The 25,894-nt window shown below is 43.8% G+C and overlaps 2 protein-coding genes across 6 annotated transcripts in view; both read left to right on the top strand.

Moving 5' to 3' along the window:
• The first annotated feature begins 3,853 nt into the window (after positions 1–3,853).
• On the top strand, positions 3,854–13,847 carry LOC115122216 (biogenesis of lysosomal organelles complex-1, subunit 1). Of its 2 annotated transcripts, none has more exons than XM_029651408.2 (4): positions 3,854–4,051; positions 5,579–5,651; positions 6,558–6,690; positions 11,420–13,847. In XM_029651408.2, exons 1-4 carry the CDS (start codon positions 3,976–3,978, stop codon positions 11,528–11,530), a joined length of 393 nt encoding a protein of 130 aa, XP_029507268.1. In that variant the 5' UTR covers positions 3,854–3,975; the 3' UTR covers positions 11,531–13,847. The 2 variants fall into 2 exon arrangements, with proteins under 2 accessions (XP_029507268.1, XP_029507269.1); XM_029651409.2 differs by having other exon boundaries at positions 3,854–4,036.
• A 3,805-nt stretch (positions 13,848–17,652) lies between these two features.
• LOC115122218 (retinol dehydrogenase 7-like) overlaps positions 17,653–25,894 on the top strand; it is a 23,240-nt gene continuing 14,998 nt past the window's right edge. For 2 of the 4 annotated variants that reach the window (XM_029651411.2, XM_029651412.2), the window contains exons 1-3: positions 17,653–17,786; positions 25,529–25,607; positions 25,841–25,876. In XM_029651411.2, the coding sequence (XP_029507271.2) occupies positions 25,576–25,607; positions 25,841–25,876 (68 nt within the window). In that variant the 5' untranslated portion in view covers positions 17,653–17,786; positions 25,529–25,575. The remainder of the gene's footprint in view (positions 17,787–25,528; positions 25,608–25,840; positions 25,877–25,894) is intronic. The other 2 variants (XM_029651413.2, XM_029651414.2) reach the window with 1 other exon arrangement.

The raw sequence follows: 25,894 nt of genomic DNA on the forward strand, positions 1-25,894 counted from the left end.
AAGCCGCTAAATTTAGTTTGTTGACCAAATTTGACCTCTGTACAAAAACTCCACGTTTGCTAAGCAAAAGAATTGAAAACACCACCTGCTGGAGTAGACAGCTTTTGGGCTGAGTTACCCCTCTCTGAGTTACCCCTCTCTGAGTTACCCCTCTCGCTTCGCCTCTTTCTCTCTGGCTGCCATCATTTTAATGTAGAAAACTGGGTGGGACTTCCAACATAACGTCTTTGTTTTCCAGTCCAACAGCAGTGTATCCCTCAAGCCATCTGGGGCATGAACATCCTGTGCCCATGTGATCCGAGAGCAAACGTCCAGTTGTGGAGACTAAAGCACATCGATATTTTGAACATCACAGAAATGATTTCCCACCGTGCCCATGATAAAGCTAACTACGTTACTTTAGTTGGCTTCTTGGAGCATAACTTGTATGTAATATAACCTATTCTGGGAGCCTTGTGTGTGTGTGTGTGTGTGTGTGTGTGTGTGTGTGTGTGTGTGTGTGTATGAACTATGTGGAATATTCTTGGACCTTTGTCTTCCCTGAAAACAGGTACTCACACGAGGAGCAATATGAGTCCACACAATGAAGTAGAAACTGTCCCTTCCAGTGATGCGGAGTTGACCTTGGACCTGGTGCCAGTAAGGATGGTCTTCATGGAGACGGTAAGAAATATAAATACTTTGATTATTCAACATAAGGACACAATGACCTCCACCACTCCAGATCCCGTGACCCAAGGCCTTGACTCCTGCACATCCCTCCTTGTAGCCATTTGAAATGCCTTGATGCCCTCTTCGTTATCTGTCCCCCACTTTACAGACAACAACTGATCGGAGGACCCCTTTTTAGCTGCGACGGAGTAACGCGCTTGGCCCTAACCACTGCTCCATAATTGCTGTCCGTCAACCTCCCTCTCATATTGTGCCAGCTGGGTTTGATGCGCTGTCCAACTTGCCTGCCGTATAGCCTCCTGCTGCTCCGCCGACAGCAAACAAGCCAGGCAGGATGTCTGTATGCCCCAGGTGCGTTTGTTTTTAACAATGCCGGTACAGACAGGGATGACAGGGAGGATAGTGGTTGTTCTGGCACAGGTTCAAGGAGACATGCCATTCCACTGAACGGAGATAGAGGGTTGTAGTCTTCAGCCAAATATAGGTCCTCCATTGACTGCACCTGGTTGGGCCACGGCTGGCTTCCTCCAATCACATTCCACATCCGTACGGACGATATTGTGAACTGCCAAAATAGGTTGCATGGCTACACTGATAAGCTCCATGGAGGCATTTGCATGTGGCAGAGAGAATCCCCTGGTCACCTATAGAGACCTGCCGAGAGGAAGGTTGTTACGTGACACATGCCTTTCAATGCTTGACTTTGAAGACCCTGAAATGCATTTGTTGTAAGAAATGTGCTATATAAATAAAGTTTGATTTGATTGATGACATTACAGCTGTAGAATATTAATAAACTGTCATTTTCATGAGGACAAGTGCAGTTTTTCCATAAACTTTTAATTGATAACTTGGGACTTTATCACTTGACATATAGCTGTGTTCAAATACCCATACCCATTTCACAAAAGGATCCTATAAAACAAGACTGAATGTACCACTCCAAATAAATACTGTGCCTTTGAAGATTTGTCTTTGGTCATGCAACTACAATACAGACTGGATGTATAAACAAAGTCAATTCTGAATGTCAATAGATTTTTTTGATTCATTCTCATCAATGACAACATTCTAGAACTGAGTTATCACTCATCTAAGTCTGGTATCCGGGGTAATCTGGTTAATGGTTATATAATTGATTAATTAAGTAGCTCTTTCCTTGTAGAATGTTGACAGCTGTATAGAACACATTGTTTTGCTAAGATGCTCAAACTTAACTTAAGAGCTACACTCACTGAGACAGGATAAACGTTATCCCTCATGCTGGCCCTGACCAAACAGGTAAGTTGCCCCTCACTATAGCTGCACTTCTCATCATGGCCAGACTGAGAGTGGTCTTCTCCACACGGCCAGACTGAGAGTGGTCTTCTCCACACGGCCAGACTGAGAGTGGTCTTCTCCACATGGCCAGACTGAGAGTGGTCTTCTCCACATGGCCAGACTGAGGGTGGTCTTCTCCACACGGCCAGACTGAGAGTGGTCTTCTCCACATGGCCAGACTGAGAGTGGTCTTCTCCACACGGCCAGACTGAGAGTGGTCTTCTCCACATGGCCAGACTGAGAGTGGTCTTCTCTACATGGCCAGACTGAGAGTGGTCTTCTCTACATGGCCAGACTGAGAGTGGTCTTCTCTACATGACCAGACTGAGAGTGGTCTTCTCCACATGGCCAGACTGAGAGTGGTCTTCTCTACATGGCCAGACCGAGAGTGGTCTTCTCCACATGGCCAGACTGAGAGTGGTCTTCTCCACACGGCCAGACTGAGAGTGGTCTTCTCCACATGGCCAGACTGAGAGTGGTCTTCTCCCCCCTTTTAATGCTCCCATGCTGATCCTTGAAAAATGCCATAAGGTCTGAAATAGACACGAAAGTCGACATGTTGTACAAACAATTGAATGCTAAGTAATACAAAATGATTGTTTGATCTACTGCTCTGCGAACTAGCTAGCTAAAGTGTAGTCAGTGGCTACTGTAGCTGAAACTGAGAAAGGGGACTGAAGAGATTCAACACTGTATTCCATTCATGTCAGTACAGCACATGGATTCATCATGGATTGGGGACAGGTCTCTGATCACGCTGGTGAATGGTAGATGACATTGTCAGTTAGAAATGAGGTGCTGGAGCTTCCTGCTAAATTTGCAGTCTTGCTGCGGCCTTTTCTGTTGTTAAATATTTCACATTTTTGAGTAAATTGAGGCAAATATATTGATAAAACTGACCTTGTCTGAGAGATAATTACATGGTTATCAAAATGTCACACCAAGGTAAGCCTAAACCAAACACATACTTAAACACATATAATAAGTGTTTGTAAAATTCACTATAGCTGTTTTCAAATACCCATACTAACAAACTGTATACTACATACTTAATGAGTATACGGTGAACGAACTGTATTCTTTCAGTCGAGTGTACTACAAACATTATTGGGCACAGTCAACAGCACAAAGGTCAAGAAGGTAGAGACAACAATACGCAAAGCAGCCACAACTGTCAGTAAGAGTGTCCATGATTGAGTCTTTGAATGAAGAGATTGATATAAAATTGTCCAGGGATAAACCAACAAGCGATATATGTTTCAGTAAGATTGGATTCTTTGCATGTACAGTAATGATTATCAACTGTACTGCAGGGATGGAACGTAAGTCACAAAAAATAGAGGTTGTGGTGGCAGCTGTAGAGAGGTATTTGGCTGTGTGAGACTTCAGAAGAGTTACAGGGTGTGTTAAGTGGTGGTTTCCCATCCCTTCAGGCTGTTGGCCTGTAGTAGGACTAAATAGATTGAAATAGTGGAGTATGGTATTTATTACTAATTGAGTGTAGTGTTAGATGGTTGGGTATTTGTTGTATTTTTTATTAGATTATTTATTTAAAATTATTATTTTATTATATACTAGTATGTGGCGGTAATGCAACATTTATTGGATGCCAACCACCGTCAAACCTCATTTAGGCTCCCGAGTGGTGTAGTGGTCTAAGGCACTGCATCTCAGTGCAAGAGGTGCCCACAGTCCCTGGTCCGAATCCAGGTTGTAATCACATCTGGCTGTGCCATAGGGCAGTACACAATTGGCCCAGCATCATCCGGGTTTGGCCGTCGTGGTAAGTAAGAATTTCTTCTTAATTGACTTGCCTAGTTATATCAAAGTTACATTTTAAAAAAGAAGAAGAAGACGAAGATCACGTGGTACAAGTCTCTTCCGCATTGGGCGGTCTCGTGACAACAGCTGAGTTCTGATAGCTTTGCTAAATTAAAATATCTCTTGATTAAAACGTTCAACTGAACGAACAACAACGTGAAAATGCTTTCCCGTTTATTAAAGGAGCACCAATCGAAGCAGAACGAACGAAAAGAACTTCAAGGTGAGAGGAAAGAAGGTATCGTGTGAAATTGAAGTTGTCTGATTAGCTAGCGATAGTTATGCTAAAACAATACCACTAAATATAGCTAGCTAGCTAGCTAATTTGCGAGCAGCAACGTTAAGCTTGTTCTAGTTAAGTTACTTGTGATCCTGAACCTAGACTGACACAAAGGCAGACAACTGTTGAAAATGCATGAGATGGGACAAGTATTGTAAATTTCGTGACTAACTGCATGCTAGCTTATTTTAACTAATAAATGGCCATTCACACCAAGGTCAATGACTAACTATAACGACATATAATACATAACTATAAAACGTTGGCGAGCATCCACACTAGAGGAGAATGTATTGTTATATAGTAGCCTACACCTGCCAATGAAATTAACAAAACCTCCTACTGCTCGCTGTAGGCCTATGAATAAGGTAACAGACCATTCTGTCCTTCCGGGTGTGTTAGTTGTCATAGTGACTTCTTCCTCCTTCCAAATCAAATTTTATTGGTCACATATACATATTTAGATGGTATTGCAGGTATAGTGAAATGATTGTGTTCCTAGCTCCAACAGTGCAGTAGTATCTAACAATTCACAACAATACAAAAAAATCGGCAGTTGGGTTTCCGATATGCTGCATTAACTTTTTTATTTCACCTTTATTTAACCAAGTAGGCTAGTTTAGAACAAGTTCTCATTTACAACTGCGACCAAATGGTCATACCTAGGCTATAACAACACAATGTAATAATGCAGTGAATGTCATTTCAATAACCCTGTGTTCTGAATGCATGTTTCATTCCCAAATAATACAAATCTCATCGGCAACTATTTGGGTCAGTAATTTGTCATTTCTAGACAGTTTACAAAGTCCAGAAAGGCACATTAGCAACCAGTCCGTGTGTATTTTGTCAGGATGTTATCAGCGTTAACAGATCCTATTGGTAAATATGTGCTGTTTGTTGTGGATTATAATTCTCCCAAAATGTCCTAGAATTAATGTTGCCAACAATATGCTCACATGTCTAGTTGCCCAGGCAAGTTTACTGTGCGCTCCTCTCTCCTCTCCAAGCAGCCTCGCACACCTAGAACTAAGAACACTTCAATCAAACGCGTTTTTGATTTCTTTGGAGGGACAGGGGGGGAATCAGTCTGAAAGTGATCCAAAACGATGGCTCTCGTTCTCCACTATTTTTGTAGTTTATCGTTGTAATATGGTAAATATAATCTAATCTAATGCACCTGTTAACTTGAATTAGATTATAACAATAAAACAGTTTTCATCCTTGGTGTGGACGGCCCTTAACTATGGTCCCATCATGCAACGACGACAACCAATTGTATCTAGTTCTGTGTTCGTAGAGGAACTCACACTGATGCCCAAAGCTAGCTAGCGCATAACAAAGTAGCCTCGAAAATCAGCTAGCTAGCTTCTCGCTTTGTCTTGACCTGATGGCTAACCAGTTAGCTGCCCATGCTGCCATCTCCAGCGGAGGCAAATTCCATTCACCCATGACATGACAGCTGTTTTCTTTTTCCCTGCACAGAGGGGCGTAGACGAGAGGCAATTACTGCTGCCACCTGTCTAACAGAAGCCTTGGTGGACCACCTTAATGTGGGGTATGTATGCCCTGTTTGTAACTTACCTCTTTTAGGTAACCCATTCTATGTCCCATTGGGTTCAAGTCATTCAGCTGTTCAACTCAGCCAATTCAGTTCAAATGGCTTGACACGTGACATATTAGACATTTGTTGTTAACCTGCATTGAAAATGTTTTAGCTACCGTCTTCTGTTTCAGTAGCCTTGGCTTATTATAGCATGTTATTGTTGAAGAATGCCTGCAAATTAAACCCTGTGGGGCACTGTCCCAGACACAGATTAAACTTCATCCGGGACTAAAAAGCATTTTTAATGGAGATTCTCAAGTGAGTTGTGTTTTCCACGCCTAGGCATAATCTGTGCTGGAGAAACTACCCCGTTTGTGTGCTTAGCCTTCAATCACTGTGTTAACCAATGATGGCATGTGACTCAACAGCACAATGTACACTGGTAATACAGAATCATTATGACAGCAACATAAAGGCCAAACCCAAGAAAAGCATCTTAGTGAGCAACAGTTAGACGTGACCACCATTGTTGTGCCACTACATTATATTGCCGTTAACAAAAAGAGGATAAAGTCAAGTGTAGCAACATTTCTCCCCTCTTTGAGATTTAACATTAAGGAGTTCGTAAGGACATAATTTTACTCTTTTTCAGGAACTGTCAGTCTACTTTCCCTTCAGTTTCCAATATCAAATATAATGCCTTTGCCCATAAGATGTAAGAAGATCAACCTTCTATTGAATAATGGATCTTAGTTAGCTTCCATTCTTTTGCCAAACTTTGCATTCGTTTTCTGATCATCTCCGAACTCTTGTGGCTGATACTGTTGTTATACACATCTATATTGTGTTTATAAGGTCTTATTGTACGTTTTAACATGTGCCCTAGTCATCTTCCAGTTACTGTGTGTTTAACTCCAGGGTGGCCAAGGCGTATGTGAACCAGAGGAAGCTGGACCATGAGGTGAAGACGCTACAGGTGCAGGCCGGCCAGTTCTCCAAGCAGACTGGCCAGTGGATTAGTATGGTGGAAGGCTTCAACCAGGCCCTGAAGGTACACACACACACACACACTCAACCCTATATAGATTAGGAACCAACATCTCTAAATCTTTGGTGAGTGGTGGCAGACAACATGTTTGAGTGTTTTAAAAGATGCCAGGAGAAGTGGTATGGGGTATTTTCCTTCTGCACCCAAATCAAAGATATCTTTACTATCCCTAGAGAAAGAAGTTTAAACTAACAGTTCTGCCCCTTTTTTTGATGTATCGTGAACTCTGTCACTTATCCAGTGAAACATTCTAACGTTCAAAAGCATTTTAGCCAAGGGTGGGTGGGTGTGTGTGTGTGTGTGTGTGTGTGTGTGTGTGTGTGTGTGTGTATACATACATACATACAGTGGGGCAAAAAAGTATTTAGTCAGCCACAATTGTGCAAGTTCTCGCCCTTAAAAACATGAGAGGCCTGTAACTTTCATCATAGGTACACTTCAACTATGACAGACAAAATGAGGGAAAAAATCCAGAAAATCACATTGTAGGATTTTTTTAATTAATTTTTTTGCAAATTATGGTGGAAAATAAGTATTTGGTCAATAACAAAAGTTTATCTCAATACAAGGTTATATACCCTTTGTTGGCAATGACAGAGGTCAAACGTTTTCTAAAAAATATATACAATTACAGTAGGCCTCAAGCACATCAATGTATATCTGTGACTCACAGAAAGCTACTGTTCTACCAAGACCACTCTTTCTCAACTGTAAGACAATCTCTGTGCTGTGTCTTTGTAAGCATAGTGGAGGTAACTGAGGTATGAAGGAAATCCAAACCCTTGTTGTTGAACATCAAACACATTCCCTCTCTCTGGCCTTCTACAATGTCCTGAGAAGCTGGTGCATTATCCTTGTCATATACTGCAAACTGAGAAAAGAAGGTGTCACTAGCCTGAGGGACCTTGGCTTGGGGTGGGGGTGGGGGGTGCTTTATTCCCATCAAAATATCTCTGAGTCATCTCAGTCATAGCTTATTTTTTTGCTTTGTCAAGAGGATGACTTTCAGGACATTCTGACAATGAGATGAACCTCCATGTCTGGTTCTCATTCATAAAGTTGACAGTACCACCCCCTTGTGGCAGGAAGTTGTCATTACCATAGACTCAGTGCATTTGGAAAGTATTCAGACCCCTTCCCCTTTTCCACATTTTGTTACATTACAGTGTTATTCTAAAATGCATTAAATGAACAAATGTCCTCAATCTACACACAATAACCTATAATGACAAAGCGAAAACAGGTTTTTAGAAATATTCAAAATAAAAAACAGAAACCTTATTTAAATAAGTGTTCAGACCCTTTGCTATGAAACTGGAACTTGAGCTCAGGTGCATCCTCTTTCCATTAATCATCCTTGAGATGTTTCTACAACTTGATTGGAGTCCACCTGTGGTATATTCAATTGATTGGATTTGATTTGGAAAGGCACACACCTGTCTATAAAGGTCCCACTGTTATCAGTGCACGTCAGAGCAATCACCAAGCCATGACGTTGAAGGAATTGTCCGTAGAGCACAGAGACAGGATTGTGGCGAGGCACAGATCTGGGGAAGGGTACCAAAACATTTCTGCACGAACACAGTGGCTTCTATCATTCTTAAATGGAAGAAGTTTGAACCACCAAGACTCTTCCTAGAGCTGGCCGCCAAGCTGAGCAACCAGGGGAGAAGGAGCTTTGGTCAGGGAGGTTACCAAGAATCAGATGATCACTCTGACAGAGCTCCAGAGTTCCTCTGTGGAGATGGGAGAACCTTCCAGAAGGACAACCATCTCTGCAGCACTCCACCAATCAGGCCTTTATGGTAGAATTGCCAGACGGAAGCCTCTCCTCAGTAAAAGGCACATGACAGCCCCCTTGGAGTTTTCCAAAGGACTCTCAGACCATGAGAAACAAGATTCTCTGTTCTGATGAAACCAAGATTGAACTCTTTGGCCTGAATGCCAAGTGTCACGTCTGGAGGAACCCTGGCACCATCCCTACGGTGAAGCATGGTGGTGGCAGCATCATGCTGTGTGAATGTTTTTCATCTGCAGGGCCTGGGAAACTACTCTGGATCGAGGGAAAGATCAAAGGAGCAAAGTACAGAGAGATCCTGGATAAAAACCTGCTCCAGAGCACTCAGGATCTCAGACTGGGGTGACGGTTCACCTTCCAAGAGGACAATGAGCACACAGCTAAGACAAGTTCCTGAATGTCCTTGAGTGGCCCAAACAGAGCCCGGACTTCAACCCGATCGAACATCTCTGGAGGGACCTGAAAATAGCTGTGCAGCGACGCTTCCCATCCAACCTGACAGAGCTTGAGAGGACCTGCAGAGAACAATGGGAGAACCCCCCCCCCCCCCCCCAAGTACAGGTGTGCCAAGCTTGTAGCGTCATACCCAAGAAGACTTGAATATAAAATCGCTTCAAATAAGCACTGAGTAAAGGGCCTGAGTACTTACGTAAATGTTTCAGTTTGTTAATACATTTGCAAAAAAATTGAACCTGTTTTTAATTTGTTATTATTGTGTGTAGATTGAGGCTAAATAAATACATTTAATGCATTTTAGAATAAGGCTGTAACATAAGAAAAGCAATACTTTCCGAATGCATTGTATACTGTATTTAGATATAAAGTGCCTTCAGAAAGTATTCACACCCGTTGACTTTTTCCACGTTTTGTTGTGTTACAGCCTGAATTTAAAATGGTTAAAATGTCAAAGGAAAAAAAAATAATAATTGAAAAGTATTATTTATTTTTTTAATCAATAAAATTAATAAAAAATGCAGAAATGTCTTTAGTCAATAATTATTCAACACCCGTTGTTCTGGTAAGTCTAAAAAATAGTTTAACCAGTCACATAATAAGTTGCATAATTTTTGAATGACTACATAATATCTGTACCACACACATACTGTAAGGTCCCTCAGTGAATTTCAAACACAGATTCAACCACATCTCTACATTAAAATGGCGCTGGAGGGGATGGCTGCCGTTTTATGACCTCTTGACCAATTGCGCTATTTAGTGTTTTTTATTTTTTGCATTGTTTGTAACTTATTTTGTCTCTTATGACTGAAAATAGCTTTTGGTTATCAGAACAGCGATTACTCACCTCAAACTGGTATGTCTATTTGTCAGTAACAGCTGGTGCGCAATGTCTAATATTGAGGAAGTCTCAAGGTATTGCACCTCATGATAAGCTGTAGACCACACTATCTACCAAGAAAGTTTTCATCTATATTTTTCGTAGCTGTCTATTTCCCACAACAAACTGATGCTGGCACTAAAGCCACACTCAACGAGCTGTATACAACCATAAGCAAACTTGAAAATGCTTTTCCAGAAGCGCCGCTCCTAGTGGCCGGGGACTTTCATGCATGGAAACTTAAATCCGTGTTGCCTCATTTCTACCAGCATGTTACATGTGCAACCAGAGGGGGAAAAAACTCTAGACCACCTTCACTCTACACACCGAGACGCATACAAAGCTCTCCCTCGCCCTCCATTTGGCAAATCTGACCATAGTTCTATCCTCCTGATTCCTGCTTACAAGCAAAAACTAAATAAGGAAGTACCAGTGACTCGCTCAATACGGAAGTGGTCAGGAAACGCAGATGTTGCGCTACAGTACTGTTTTGCTAACACAGACTGGAAAATGTACCGGGATTCAGGAGTATACCAAGTCAGTCACTGGCTTCATCAATAAGTGGATTGATCAGTCGTCCCCACGTACATATCCCAACCAGAAGCCATGGATTACAGGCAACATCTGCACAGCGCTAAAGGCTAGACCTGCTGCTTTCAGGGAACTGGACAGTAATCCGGACACTTATATGAAATCACGCTATGCCCTCAGACGGGCTATATGCCTTTCATGCTTGCTTCAAGGCAAGCAACACTGAAGCATGCACGAGAGCACTAGCTGTTCTGGACGACTATGATCACTCTCTCCGTAGCCGATATGAGCAAGACCTTTTAAACAGGTCAACATTCACAAGGATTACCAGGACGTGTAGTTAGAGCATGCGTGGACCAACTAGCAATTGTTTTCACTGACATTTTCAACCTCTCCCTGACCAAGTCTGTAATATTTACATGTTTTAAGCAGACCACCATAGGGGGGATAAAAATAAACGGAATAGAGCTAAGCACTGGAAAATTCCTAGAGAAAATTGGTTGTCTGCTTTCCAACAGACACTGGGAGACACATTCACCTTTCAGCAGGACAATTACCTAAAACACAAGGCCAAATCTACACTGGAGTTGCTTACCAAGAAGACATTGAATGTTCCCGAGTGGCCTAGTTACAGTTTTGACTTAAATTGGCTTGAAAATCTATGGTAAGACTTGAAAATGGCTGTCTAGCTATGATCATCAACCAACTTGACAGAACTTCAAGAATTTTAGAAATAATGTACAAATATTGTTCAGTCCATGTGGGGGACTCTGGGATTTGAGTGTTTTTGTAACTGCTGTTTCCTGCTATCTAGAGCCTTAAATTACAACAGCTGTTTACGAAGCAAGTGATGAATAAAATTAGATTCTATTTGATCCTATGGTTCTAAGATTAACTTAGCCTTAAGATACTTTTGAGAAACCGGACCCTGGTCATTACCAGAATAACTAAAACAGTTATGCATTTGTAATCTATCTGTGTAGGCTACTTATTCATGTTTAGTTCTAACCCTTCCCATTGTATCTTTTAGCATTGGCTCCTAACCTTTTTATCTTTCTCTTGACCAGGAAATCGGTGATGTGGAGAACTGGGCTCGCAGCATTGAGATGGATATGAGAACCATCGCCACAGCTCTGGAGTACGTACACAAGGGGCAGCTCACATCAGCCTCTTCATAGACACTCTGAACCTAAACCCAGAACTGATGGATTGCTGCTAGCGTTGGTAGATGAACACTCTCACTGTGAAAGAGGGGGTGGATTCACAGCGGATACTACAATTCTGGACCCAAAATCCCGATAAGCCATCTATCTCAAAGGACGATACGTGGGTTCAGACATGACTACGGCTTTAAGGCTCTGTCCAGTGTTCATGAGTGACACATTGTGTTACAGTAGGTATGTCTATGGACAAATAAACCTTATTGATCAGAGCATCTTAAGTCCCATCGGCAATGTTGTTGTGTTAACAGCTCTTGTATTGTTATAGGTCTATACCACATATAATAACCTTGTGGTGGAAATATCTAACTGTCCTCCTACTATGTGTAATAATGGGCCATAACCTCACATCTGGTCCATGTGAATCTAGCAACACTCCTAATAATAAGGATTTAGCCGTTCACACAAACATTTTCGCCAGTGAGTTGATCAGTGCGGGAGAACAAGGCAAAGCATATCTAACAAATCATTTTTTTTTACGATCTTCTCCTGCGAAGATGAATAGTTCAGATTGGGGTGCTAGTCTCTCTAAATTTATTAAATTTCCCTATTCCCATGGAGGATGAACAGGACAGCTAGCAAACCGGCTGTGTGCGTGCGCCATTGTGCATAAATGTATTTTGTCCCCCCATGCCAAACGTGATCACGACACGCAGGTTAAAATATCAAAACAAACTCTGAACCGATTATATTAATTTGGGGACAGGTCAAAAAGCATTAAACATTTATGGCAATTTAGCTAGCTAGCTTGCACTTGCTAGCTAATTTGTCCTATTTAGCTAGCTTGCACTTGCTAGCTAATTTGTCCTATTTAGCTAGCTTGCTGTTGCTAGCTACTTTGTCCTGGGTTTCTAATCATTGAGTTGTTATTTTACCTGAAATGCACAAGGTCCTCTACTCCACTAATTAAGCCACACATTAAACAGTCAACTGAATTGTTTCTAGTCATCTCTCCTCCTTCTGGGCTTTTTCTTCTCTTGAGTTTAGATTGCGATTGGCAACTTTCATAAATTAGGTGCATTACCACCACTGGCCTCGTTCGTCTTTCAGTCACCCACGTGGGTACAATGAGGAGATGGCACGTTGGTACCTGCTTCTATAAACCAATGAGGAGATGGAAGAGGCAGGCCTGGCAGTGCGATCTGCATCAAAAATATAACTGACTTCTATTTTAGCCTTTGGCAACAGACGTGTGGGTGAAATAATTGAATAATATAGATGTCAAATGTATTTTGCGACCCTGGAACAAACGAGGCCTGTTTGTGTAAAAGTAGCGTGGGTAAATTGGATTTATTGGCTTGTAATTACAAGAGCAAGTCTCCTGTTTAGAAAGAGACTAGTTACTGCCTTCTCCCTGTCTGACTAAAACTTCCTACCCTGGTTGTTGCAGAATTCCTGAATGAATATTCATCACTGAGTAAGATGGAAGAGGCAGGACTTGAGGAGCCCTGCACACTATTAACCCAATATTAAATGGATTGTGGCAGCAGGCAGATCATGCGATAGTCATGTACTCCTTACTCTGCTTATCTTAATCGGCATACGATCATAATCGAAGTAAGCATATGCCGATTTTAAACATCTGGTTTTCTACGCCATCTTTCAAGTGATTACGACATGTAAAGAATCTTAATCAGATTTCCAGCGGTGTGTTTGACCTGCACATGTGCCAGAACCAGCAGCACACATTTCCTTTGAATACACAAGTATGCATCTTTAGAAATATAGTTTTCACATACAAACTTTATAGGTCCGAACTCCGTCTCTAATAGGCTCCTCAAAAAATAACAGGGTTGTTGTGTGAGAGCGTTTTTATTTTGATTGCCGATTTTTCTGCATTCATCAAAGTCCCATCAGGTAGCCTGATTTCAGATGTGTCCATGTTAACAGGATTTTTTTGAGGGGGGGAATCGTCTTCTTGTAAAAGCATGTAAACATTTTGAAATCAAATTATTATATTAATTGGACTATGTGCACAGAACCGTACTCATTCATGTCAGTCTGGGTTAGCAAGGCTAGCTACCTCTACCCTGTGTAATAAATGCTAGGCTAGCTACCTCTACCCTGTGTAATAAATGCTAATAAATGCTAGGCTAGCTACCTCTACCCTGTGTAATAACTGCTAGGCTAGCTACCTCTACCCTGTGTAATAAATGCTAGGCTAGCTACCTCTACCCTGTGTAATAAATGCTAGGCTAGCTACCTCTACCCTGTGTAATAAATGCTAGGCTAGCTACCTCTACCCTGTGTAATAAATGTGACGGTAACATCTCAAGTCTCTTGCTCCTTGAAAACCTTTTGGATCATGTATGTTCCTCTTCAGTTAATAATTCTCATCTACTGTATGTCTTGTAGCCTGATGTTGTCTGTTTACTCTATCGTGCCAACTCATTGTTATGTCTTAACACATTGACGGCAATGGAGTTGGTAAACCCACAAACAGATCTGGGGGACTAGGCCATATGTCTTGTCCACAAGAGGAAAAATACTTGTCTGTTGACTTTTATGTTTTATTGTGATGCTTCTCTTTTCTTGAATGAAGACATCAAGTGGCGGACAAACTCTGACATTTGTATTATTGTTGGGTTGTGGAATCCAGTTAATCCAGCTACAGAACAAATTAAAGCAATGATAGAAAGATACCAGTTAATCCAGCTACAGAACAAAGTAAAGCAATGATAGAAAGATTCCAGCTACAGAACACAGTAAAACAACGATAGAAAGATACCAGTTAATCCAGCTACAGAACACAGTAAAACAACGATAGAAAGATACCAGTTAATCCAGCTACAGAACACAGTAAAACAACGATAGAAAGATACCAGTTAATCCAGCTACAGAACAAAGTAAAGCAATGGTAGAAAGATACCAGCTAATCCAGCTACAGAACAGTAAAACAACGATAGAAAGATACCAGTTAATCCAGCTACAGAACGTAAAACAATGATAGAAAGATACCAGTTAATCCAGCTACAGAACGTAAAACAATGATAGAAAGATACCAGTTAATCCAGCTACAGAACAACGTAAAACAATGATAGAAAGATACCAGTAAATCCAGCTACAGAACACAGTAAAACAACGATAGAAAGATACCAGTTAATCCAGCTACAGAACAACGTAATGTTGCGTCACAAGGCATTGGAGCTCAATCACATTCTTGTTTGGTAACCACTGTCTTTCATAAATTCTGACATGACGTTTGTGTTGTTGCAATGGACAAATTGATCTAAAATACAACAATCTCAACTTTAGTTGATGAGCCCAACTAACTTTTACCAGAATTTTGTCACACAACACAATGCCACAGATGTCTCAAGTTTCAGGGAGTGTGCAATTGGCATGCTGACTGCAGGAATGTCCACCAGAGCGGTTTCCAGATAATCTAATGTTAATTTCTAAACCCTAAGCCGCCTCAAATGCTGTACGTTCAACCGGCCTCACAACCGCAGACCACGTGTATGGCGTCGCGTGTGCAAGCGGTTTGCTGATGTCAATGTTGTGAACAGAGTGGTGGGGTTATGGTATGGGCAGGCGTAAACTACAGACAACGAACACAATTGCATTTTATCGATGACAATTTGAATGCAGAGATACCGTGACTCGATCCTGAGGCCCATTGTCGTGCCATTCATCTGCCGCCATCAGCTCATGTTTCAGCATGATAATGCACAGCCCCATGCCGCAAGGATCTGTACAAAATTCCTGGAAGCTGAACATGTCCCAGTTCTTCCATGGCCTGCATACTCACCAGGGTAGCAAGTTTTAAGTTCCTCGGCATACACATCACAGACAAACTGAACTGGTCCACTCACACAGACAGCATCGTGAAGAAGGCGCAGCAGCGCCTCAGGAGGCTGAAGAAATTCAGCTTGTCACCAAAAGCACTCACAAACTTCTACAGATGCACAATCGAGAGCATCCTGGCGGGCTGTATCACCGCCTGGTACGGCAACTGCTCCGCCCTCAAACGTAAGGCTCTCCAGAGGGTAGTGAGGTCTGCACAACGCATCACCGGGGGCAAACTACCTGCCCTCCAGGACACCTACACCACCCGATGTTATAGGAAGGCCATAAAGATCATCAAGGACATCAACCACCCGAGCCACTGCCTGTTCACCCCGCTATCATCCAGAAGGTGAGGTCAGTACAGGTGCATCAAAGCTGGGACCGAGAGACTGAAAAACAGCTTCTATCTCAAGGCCATCAGACTGTTAAACAGCCACCACTAACATTGAGTGGCTGCTGCCAACACACTGACACTGACACTGACTCAACTCCAGCCACTTTAATAATGGGAATTGAAGGGAAATGATGTAAATATATCACTAGCCACTTTAAACAATGCTACCTTATATAATGTTACTTACCCTACATTATTCATCTCATATGCATACGTAAATACTGTACCCTATATCATCGACTGCATCCTTATGTAATACATGTATCACTAGCCACTTTAACTATGCCACTTTGTTTACATACTCATCTCATATGTATATACTGTACTCGATACCATCTACTGTATCTTGCCTATGCTGCTCTGTACCATCACTCATTCATATATCCTTATGTACATATTCCTTATCCCCTTACAATGTGTATAAGACAGTAGTTTTGGAATTGTTAGTTAGATTACTTGTTGGTTATTACTGCATTGTCGGAACTAGAAGCACAAGCATTTCGCTACACTCGCATTAACATCTGCTAACCATGTGTATGTGACAAATACAATTTGATTTGATTTGACATGTCAGCCATTGAGCATGTGTGGGATGCTCTGGATCGACGTGTACGACAGCGTGTTCTAGTTTCCGCCAATATCCAGCAACTTCGCACAGCCATTGAAGAGGAGTGGGACGACATTCCACAAGCCACAATCAACAGCCAAATGTAGGTCACACCAGAAACTGACTGGTTTTCTGATCCACGCCCCTTTTTTTAAGGTATCTGCAGATGCATATCTGTATTCCTAGTCATGTGAAATCCATAGGTTAGGGCCTCATTTATTTATTTCAATTGACTGATTTCCTTGTATGAACTCTTGAGTAAAATCTTTGAAATTGCTGGATGTGCGTTTTATATTTTAGTTCAGGATATATAATGGTGTGTAAAGACAGTATATGAATAGAAAAGGTGTGTACAGCACTAGTTATTAAGGATGAGCCATGTCTAGAATACAGTAAATGCATATGAAGTTGGTAAAACATTATGTAAACATTATGAAAGTGACCCGTGTTCAATGACTATGTACATGGGCCAGCAGTCTGGTGCAGGGTAGAGTACGGGGTTGTAGCCGATTTAGACAGTGACTAAGGCTAGTAGTGACTATTTAACAGTCTGATGGCCTGGAGATAGAAGCAGTCTCTCATTCACAGCCTTGATGCACCTGTACTGTCTCCTCCTTCTAGATGGTAGCGGGGTGAACAGGCCGTGGCTCGGGTGGCTGAGGTCCTTGATGATCTTCTAGATGGTAGCGGGGTGAACAGGCCGTGGCTCGGGTGGCTGAGGTCCTTGATGATCTTCTAGATGGTAGCGGGGTGAACAGGCCGTGGCTCGGGTGGCTGAGGTCCTTGATGATCTTCTTGGCCTTCCTGTGACACCGGGTGTTGTAGATGTCCTGGAGGACAGGCAGTGTGCTCTTGGTGATGCGTTGGGCTGACCGCACCCCCCTGGAGAGCAATGCAGTTGCGGACGGTTCTGTTGCCGTACCAGGCGGTGATACAGCCTGACAGGATGCTCTCAATTGTGCTATGGTACATACTGACAGCTACATAATGAAAGTCTAGTGGTAGATGTACATTTCCATGGATTGGTGTTGACATCAACTAATCATTTGTTTTGTTTTTAAATCACATAAATGTATGTCCAGAATTTAGTGGTCCCTGAATGTATTACAGTTACTGGGCCCATAATTCCTCCTCCCCACCTACCTTTATTCCCAACACACACACAGTCCATGTACACACACATACACACACACAGTCCATGTACACACACATACACACAGTCCATGTACACACACATACACACAGTCCATGTTTACACACAGTTTGCAGATTGTCTTATAGGATAAACTACCGGGATAAAGCTCTTTCTCTGCCAGTCACACACAGTGACACAACACAAGCTCCAGGGATCAAACTGTTACTGTCAGAGACGGAGAGAGAGAAGAGGAGGTAGACCTGAGCCGACAGTAAACCACTGATAACAGGTAGGTTGGCATTTTCATTTCAGGGATAAGGTAGGTTGGCAGTTTATTTCTAACATAATCATCAGCTAATTAAAACTGAATTACATTGAATGCATTTTTGAAGTGATTCATGTAAAGTTCTAACCAATCTTTCAAACTTGAAAGTATTGTTAGATATGTACAAGGTGACATAGCTGGTTCTGGTGCATAACGTGTCCATTGTAATATATTATTATTTATTATTGAGTTAAGCTCTAAATGGACCCGGGCTTTCTAAGCGTTTGCACTGATTTGCAAATGTTATTGTCCAGAGGGGAAGTGAGTAAATAAGGACGGCTTTGTCATGTGGCTCGGCGATATGACCTAAAAGTTCTTATCTCCATTTGCTGTTGTTGTTATGCCATCTCTAAATAAGCTTTGTTTGTACAATTAAAGGTCAAATACACTGCTTTTCAAACAATCAGCAATAATCTAATGGATTCAGGGTTTGTAAAATGTATACATAGGCTAAATATAAGCCTTCCACAACCATAAGACCTACTAACAATTACAAATAGTTTAAAACTTTTTTTTTTTTTTTTTTTTTTGCAATAATCACAGATCTGACTTTCAAGACTGTTTATGAAAATAACCTTTTTGTTACAAACACAGCCAGAACCATGCATATTGCATATACGCTAATAATGACTAACTTCTTAAAGCAGGCGTTTATATAGAAAAGGTCTCCTAAACAATAATCTCAAGCACAAGCCCACGTGCTAGTGAGTAGCCAGCTAATCTTTATTTTCCGACTTGGATCTATCTGCTAGCTAACAAGGGAGAACAGTTGAATTGTTATGAACACACCCTTCTGTCTGTCTCCAACTGTTTCAACTGCATGGTAGCCTGTCCACTTTGTCAATTGTTGAAATCTTATTTCTCAGAATGAGAACATGCCAATTCCTTGTATAATTGTATTTTATGCTTATTGCTCATTTATAAAAACACAGGTTAGACCACTAGTATAACAGTAATTTGGCTAAAATGCTGCTAGCGGTACGTGGTACCTCAATGCCGCGTGCGACAAACTTAGTATTATTTTTCCAGAATCAATGTTCATTGATACTCCCGTTTTAGTAGTGTCTGCTCTGCTCTCAATCTGAGGAGTTGAGATATAAAAAGGGGATCGGTAGAAAGATTGACAGTACAATAATGTATTGTTCAATAAAGTGTAAATGGGTGGGGCTTGGGTGTGTGTGTGTGTGTGTGTGTGTGTGTGTGTGTGTGTGTGTGTGTGTGTGTGTGTGTGTGTGTGTGTGTGTGTGTGTGTAAAAGGGAAGGTGCTCACAGCACAGGAGATGAGACCAAAAAGACCATGCAATTACATTACTGATAAATACTTTGAGGGAAGAAATGTACCTGCTACTATTGTGATATGGGGCGGCAGGGTAGCCTAGTGGTTAGAGCATTGGACTAGTAACCGAAAGGTTGCAAGTTCAAATCCCCGAGCTGACAAGGTACAAATCTGTCGTTCTGCCCCTGAGCAGGCAGTTAACCCACTGTTCCTAGGCCGTCATTGAAAATAAGAATTTGTTCTTAACTGACCTGCCTAGTTAAATAAAGGTAAATGTTGTCTCACCTAATGTTACGATTAATTCACTAATTGTAAGTCGCTCTGGATAAGAGTATCTCACTGTCCCCTCGCCATCACACTAGTTACTGTCCCCTCGCACTAGTTACTGTCCCCTCGCCATCACACTAGTTACTGTCCCCTCGCCATCACACTAGTTACTGTCCCCTCGCACTAGTTACTGTCCCCTCGCCATCACACTAGTTACTGTCCCCTCGCACTAGTTACTGTCCCCTCGCCATCACACTAGTTACTGTCCCCTCGCCATCACACTAGTTACTGTCCCCTCGCACTAGTTACTGTCCCCTCGCCATCACACTAGTTACTGTCCCCTCACCATCATACTAGTTACTGTCCCCTCGCCATCACACTAGTTACTGTCCCCTCGCCATCACACTAGTTACTGTCCCCTCGCCATCACACTAGTTACTGTCCCCTCGCACTAGTTACTGTCCCCTCGCCATCACACTAGTTACTGTCCCCTCGCCATCACACTAGTTACTGTCCCCTCGCCATCACACTAGTTACTGTCCCCTCGCCATCACACTAGTTACTGTCCCCTCGCCATCACACTAGTTACTGTCCCCTCGCCATCACACTAGTTACTGTCCCCTCGCCATCACACTAGTTACTGTCCCCTCGCACTAGTTACTGTCCCCTCGCCATCACACTAGTTACTGTCCCCTTCGCCATCACACTAGTTACTGTCCCCTTCGCCATCACACTAGTTACTGTCCCATTCGCCATCACACTAGTTACTGTCCCCTCGCCATCACACTAGTTACTGTCCCCTCGCCATCACACTAGTTACTGTCCCCTCGCACTAGTTACTGTCCCCTCGCCATCACACTAGTTACTGTCCCCTCGCACTAGTTACTGTCCCCTCGCCATCACACTAGTTACTGTCCCCTCGCCATCATACTAGTTACTGTCCCCTCGCCATCACACTAGTTACTGTCCCTTCGCCATCACACTAGTTACTGTCCCCTCGCCATCACACTAGTTACTGTCCCCTCGCCATCACACTGGTTACTGTCCCCTCGCCACCACACTAGTTACTGTCCCCTCGCCATCACACTAGTTACTGTCCCCTCGCACTAGTTACTGTCCCCTCGCACTAGTTACTGTCCCCTCGCCATCACACTAGTTACTGTCCCCTCGCCATCACACTAGTTACTGTCCCCTCGCCATCACACTAGTTACTGTCCCCTCGCCATCACACTAGTTACTGTCCCCTCGCACTAGTTACTGTCCCCTCGCCATCACACTAGTTACTGTCCCCTCGCACTAGTTACTGTCCCCTCGCCATCACACTAGTTACTGTCCCCTCGCCATCACACTAGTTACTGTCCCCTCGCCATCACACTAGTTACTGTCCCTTCGCCATCACACTAGTTACTGTCCCCTCGCCATCACACTAGTTACTGTCCCCTCGCCATCACACTAGTTACTGTCCCCTCGCCACCACACTAGTTACTGTCCCCTCGCCATCACACTAGTTACTGTCCCCTCGCACTAGTTACTGTCCCCTCGCACTAGTTACTGTCCCCTCGCCATCACACTAGTTACTGTCCCCTCGCACTAGTTACTGTCCCCTCGCCATCACACTAGTTACTGTCCCCTCGCACTAGTTACTGTCCCCTCGCCATCACAATAGTTACTGTCCCCTCGCCATCACACTAGTTACTGTCCCCTCGCCATCACACTAGTTACTGTCCCCTCGCCATCATACTAGTTACTGTCCCCTCGCCATCACACTAGTTACTGTCCCCTCACCATCATACTACTTACTGTCCCTTCGCCACCACACTAGTTACTGTCCCCTCGCCATCACACTAGTTACTGTCCCCTCGCCATCATACTAGTTACTGTCCCCTCGCCATCACACTAGTTACTGTCCCCTCGCCATCACACTAGTTACTGTCCCTTCGCCATCACACTAGTTACTGTCCCCTCGCCATCACACTAGTTACTGTCCCCTCGCACTAGTTACTGTCCCCTCGCACTAGTTACTGTCCCCTCGCCACCACACTAGTTACTGTCCCCTCGCCATCACACTAGTTACTGTCCCCTCGCCATCACACTAGTTACTGTCCCCTCGCACTAGTTACTGTCCCCTCGCACTAGTTACTGTCCCCTCGCCATCACTCTAGTTACTGTCTCCTCGCCATCACACTAGTTACTGTCCCCTCGCCATCACACTAGTTACTGTCCCCTCGCCATCACACTAGTTACTGTCCCCTCGCCATCACACTAGTTACTGTCCCCTCGCCATCACACTAGTTACTGTCCCCTCGCCATCACACTAGTTACTGTCCCTTCGCCATCACACTAGTTACTGTCCCCTCGCATCACACTAGTTACTGTCCCTTCGCCATCACACTAGTTACTGTCCCTTCGCCATCACACTAGTTACTGTCCCCTCGCCATCACACTAGTTACTGTCCCCTCGCACTAGTTACTGTCCCCTCGCCATCACACTAGTTACTGTCCCCTCGCCATCACACTAGTTACTGTCCCCTCGCCATCACACTAGTTACTGTCCCCTCGCCATCACACTAGTTACTGTCCCCTCGCCATCACACTAGTTACTGTCCCCTCGCCATCACACTAGTTGCTGTCCCCTCGCCATCACACTAGTTACTGTCCCCTCGCACTAGTTACTGTCCCCTCGCACTAGTTACTGTCCCCTCGCCATCGCACTAGTTACTGTCCCCTCGCCATCGCACTAGTTACTGTCCCCTCGCCATCGCACTAGTTACTGTCCCCTCGCACTAGTTACTGTCCCCTCGCCATCACACTAGTTACTGTCCCCTCGCCATCATACTAGTTACTGTCCCCTCGCCATCACACTAGTTACTGTGCCTTCGCCATCACACTAGTTACCGAAAGGTTGCAAGTTCAAATCCCCGAGCTGACAAGGTACAAATCTGTCGTTCTGCCCCTGAGCAGGCAGTTAACCCACTGTTCCTAGGCCGTCATTGAAAATAAGAATTTGTTCTTAACTGACCTGCCTAGTTAAATAAAGGTAAATGTTGTCTCACCTAATGTTACGATTAATTCACTAATTGTAAGTCGCTCTGGATAAGAGTATCTCACTGTCCCCTCGCCATCACACTAGTTACTGTCCCCTCGCACTAGTTACTGTCCCCTCGCCATCACACTAGTTACTGTCCCCTCGCCATCACACTAGTTACTGTCCCCTCACACTAGTTACTGTCCCCTCGCCATCACACTAGTTACTGTCCCTTCGCCATCACACTAGTTACTGTCCCCTCGCCATCACACTAGTTACTGTCCCCTCGCCATCACACTAGTTGCTGTCCCCTCGCCATCACACTAGTTACTGTCCCCTCGCACTAGTTACTGTCCCCTCGCACTAGTTACTGTCCCCTCGCCATCGCACTAGTTACTGTCCCCTCGCCATCGCACTAGTTACTGTCCCCTCGCCATCGCACTAGTTACTGTCCCCTCGCACTAGTTACTGTCCCCTCGCCATCACACTAGTTACTGTCCCCTCGCCATCATACTAGTTACTGTCCCCTCGCCATCACACTAGTTACTGTGCCTTCGCCATCACACTAGTTACTGTCCCCTCGCCATCACACTAGTTACTGTCCCCTCGCCATCGCACTAGTTACTGTCCCCTCGCCATCGCACTAGTTACTGTCCCCTCGCACTAGTTACTGTCCCATCACACTAGTTACTGTCCACCTCGCCATCGCACTAGTTACTGTCCCCTCGCCATCGCACTAGTTACTGTCCCCTCGGCATCGCACTAGTTACTGTCCCCTCGCCATCGCACTAGTTACTGTCCCCTCGCACTAGTTACTGTCCCCTCGCCATCCCACTAGTTACTGTCCCTTCGCCATCACACTAGTTACTGTCCCTTCGCCATCATACTAGTTACTGTCCCCTCGCCATCATACTAGTTACTGTCCCCTCGCCATCACACTAGTTACTGTCCCTTCGCCATCACACTAGTTACTGTCCCCTCGCACTAGTTACTGTCCCCTCGCCATCGCACTAGTTACTGTCCCCTCGCACTGGTTACTGTCCCCTCGCCATCGCACTAGTTACTGTCCCCTCGCCATCGCACTAGTTACTGTCCCCTCGCCATCGCACTAGTTACTGTCCCCTCGCCATCGCACTAGTTACTGTCCCCTCGCCATCGCACTAGTTACTGTCCCCTCGCCATCGCACTAGTTACTGTCCCCTCGCCATCACACTAGTTACTGTCCCCTCGCCATCACACTAGTTACTGTCCCCTCGCAATAGTTACTGTCCCCTCGTACTAGTTACTGTCACCTCGCACTAGTTACTGTCCCCTCGCCATCGCACTAGTTACTGTCCCCTCGCCATCGCACTAGTTACTGTCCCCTCGCATTAGTTACTGTCCCCTCGCCATCGCACTAGTTACTGTCCCCTCGCCATCGCACTAGTTACTGTCCCCTCGCCATCACACTAGTTACTGTCCCCTCGCAATCGCACTAGTTACTGTCCCCTCGCCATCGCACTAGTTACTGTCCCCTCGCCATCGCACTAGTTACTGTTCCCTCGCACTAGTTACTGTCCCCTCGCCATTGCACTAGTTACTGTCCCCTCGCCATCGAACTAGTTACTGTCCCCTCGCCAACGCACTAGTTACTGTCCCCTCGCCATCGCACTAGTTACTGTCCCCTCGCCATCGCACTAGTTACTGTCCCCTCGCCATCACACTAGTTACTGTTCCCTCGCCATCACACTAGTTACTGTCCCCTTGCACTAGTTACTGTCCCCTTGCACTAGTTACTGTCCCCTCACCATCACACTAGTTACTGTCCCCTCGCACTAGTTACTGTCCCCTCGCCATCACACAAGTTACTGTTCCCTCGCACTAGTTACTGTCCCCTCGCCATCACACTAGTTACTGTCCCCTTGCACTAGTTACTGTCCCCTCGCCATCACACTAGTTACTGTCCCCTCGCCATCACATATCAGAGATGTGATAATTGAAATCGGTCGGCCTATGTGATGTACATTTAATGAGTGATTTTATGGCTAACATTATGGCTAACATACTGTAGTTACAGGTGTACCAGGCAATATCCCCTCCTACAGGTGTTCTTATTGGTGTGTTTGTGTGACTGTCTGTACCCCCAAAATCCTCCTTGGTCCGCCGTGCACCTTGCTTACATACAGTATGTCTCTTTCTTCCGTGTGATCCCAGGATGTCCCAAACTATTCCACCCAAGGCTTAATAAGTCTGCCGGGAGTATAATAGGTTTTGAGAGGCTTAAATAGCTTGAAGAGAGGCAATGTGTTTTTGCTACAAAACAATCAAAGCCCTGCCTTAAACCCCTATCCTCGTTCCAGTGCCTCTTTGTTTCATAAGATCTATAAGAGCCTTATCCCAAGACTCATCATGTGCTCTGAAGAAACCAACTGCCCATATTACGTATATCATTCTTTAAATACCTCACTGGAAAGCCCAAAAACACGTTGTTTTAAGATGTCAGATTCAACTGATCCTTGTCAAAATAGGCCATCTGGTAAAGTGTATTCCAGATTCCACTGAGTTGTTATTTTGGGGGCTTTTACTGGATGTTTGGGTTTTAGTCCATTTTCTTTGAAGGATAAAATTCTGAAAATGTTCCCCTTTTTCATCAAAGATTTTACAATGATTTGTAAAGTCTTCTGCTGTCATGATGAAAAATAAAACTTTAGCCAAGTGTCAGTTCACTGATAACATTTGAGATAATGTCAGTGTTCCACAGGTTTGTTTGCCTTTTTTTGGATTCTCCATGATGTTGAGCCCCCCCCCCCCCCCCCCAAATTGCACCCTATTCCCTATATAGTGCACTAGTTGTAACCAGAGTCATATGGCCCCTGGTCAACAGTAGCGCATTATATAGGGTGTCATTTGGGACACAAACAAGGTCCGGGGGAGGGCGCCGCAACGTCATGGAGAATCCGAAAAGGCAAACAAACATGTATCTGGCAATAACCACTTTAGTGAATATTTACATAAATAAGCACAGAGATATAGGAGCTGATCAGCATACAATGTTACAAGAGGACATGTAGACTACAGTGACAGGTTTGACTGAACGACTTGCTCAGGTAGCGTTGACAACATTTTGTAATGTGTGTTATTTCCTAACACTTCCTGCAGGGATTAATTTTTCTACACCTCCATAAAATCCTCTCCCAGACCTCATCATGGATATTGATTCTGTGTACCAGTATTTAGGGTAAGATTTAATCATTCCATTTAACTCCTAGGATGTTCTTTTGGAAATAAGCCTATGTAAACCCGCATGAAAACACCCACTCACTTTTTAATCAATGTCATAAGAATGTCAAAGTATCTGCATGAAATTCTATCAATGTCATATTTCAACATAACTGATGTTGAACATCCATTTATTCTATTTGGAGAAAAAAAAGCCATCTACGTACAGTTTTCTGTCTCATTTCAACATAGATTTCAAGCACAAACCAACGATTCAGGGACTTCAAGGTTTGGTTGGCTTCAAGT

This window comes from Oncorhynchus nerka, linkage group LG2, assembly GCF_034236695.1.
Source record: "Oncorhynchus nerka isolate Pitt River linkage group LG2, Oner_Uvic_2.0, whole genome shotgun sequence".
NCBI classification, from domain to species: Eukaryota; Metazoa; Chordata; class Actinopteri; order Salmoniformes; family Salmonidae; genus Oncorhynchus; species Oncorhynchus nerka.

Excerpts from the sequence above, each read along its gene's own strand:
- LOC115122216 (XM_029651408.2), top strand. The coding sequence starts at position 3,976 with ATGCTTTCCCGTTTATTAAAGGAGCACCAATCGAAGCAGAACGAACGA. Across the intron at positions 5,652-6,557 it reads GTGGACCACCTTAATGTGGG|GGTGGCCAAGGCGTATGTGA; the intron begins GTATGTATGCCC and ends GTTTAACTCCAG. Across the intron at positions 6,691-11,419 it reads GCTTCAACCAGGCCCTGAAG|GAAATCGGTGATGTGGAGAA; the intron begins GTACACACACAC and ends TCTCTTGACCAG.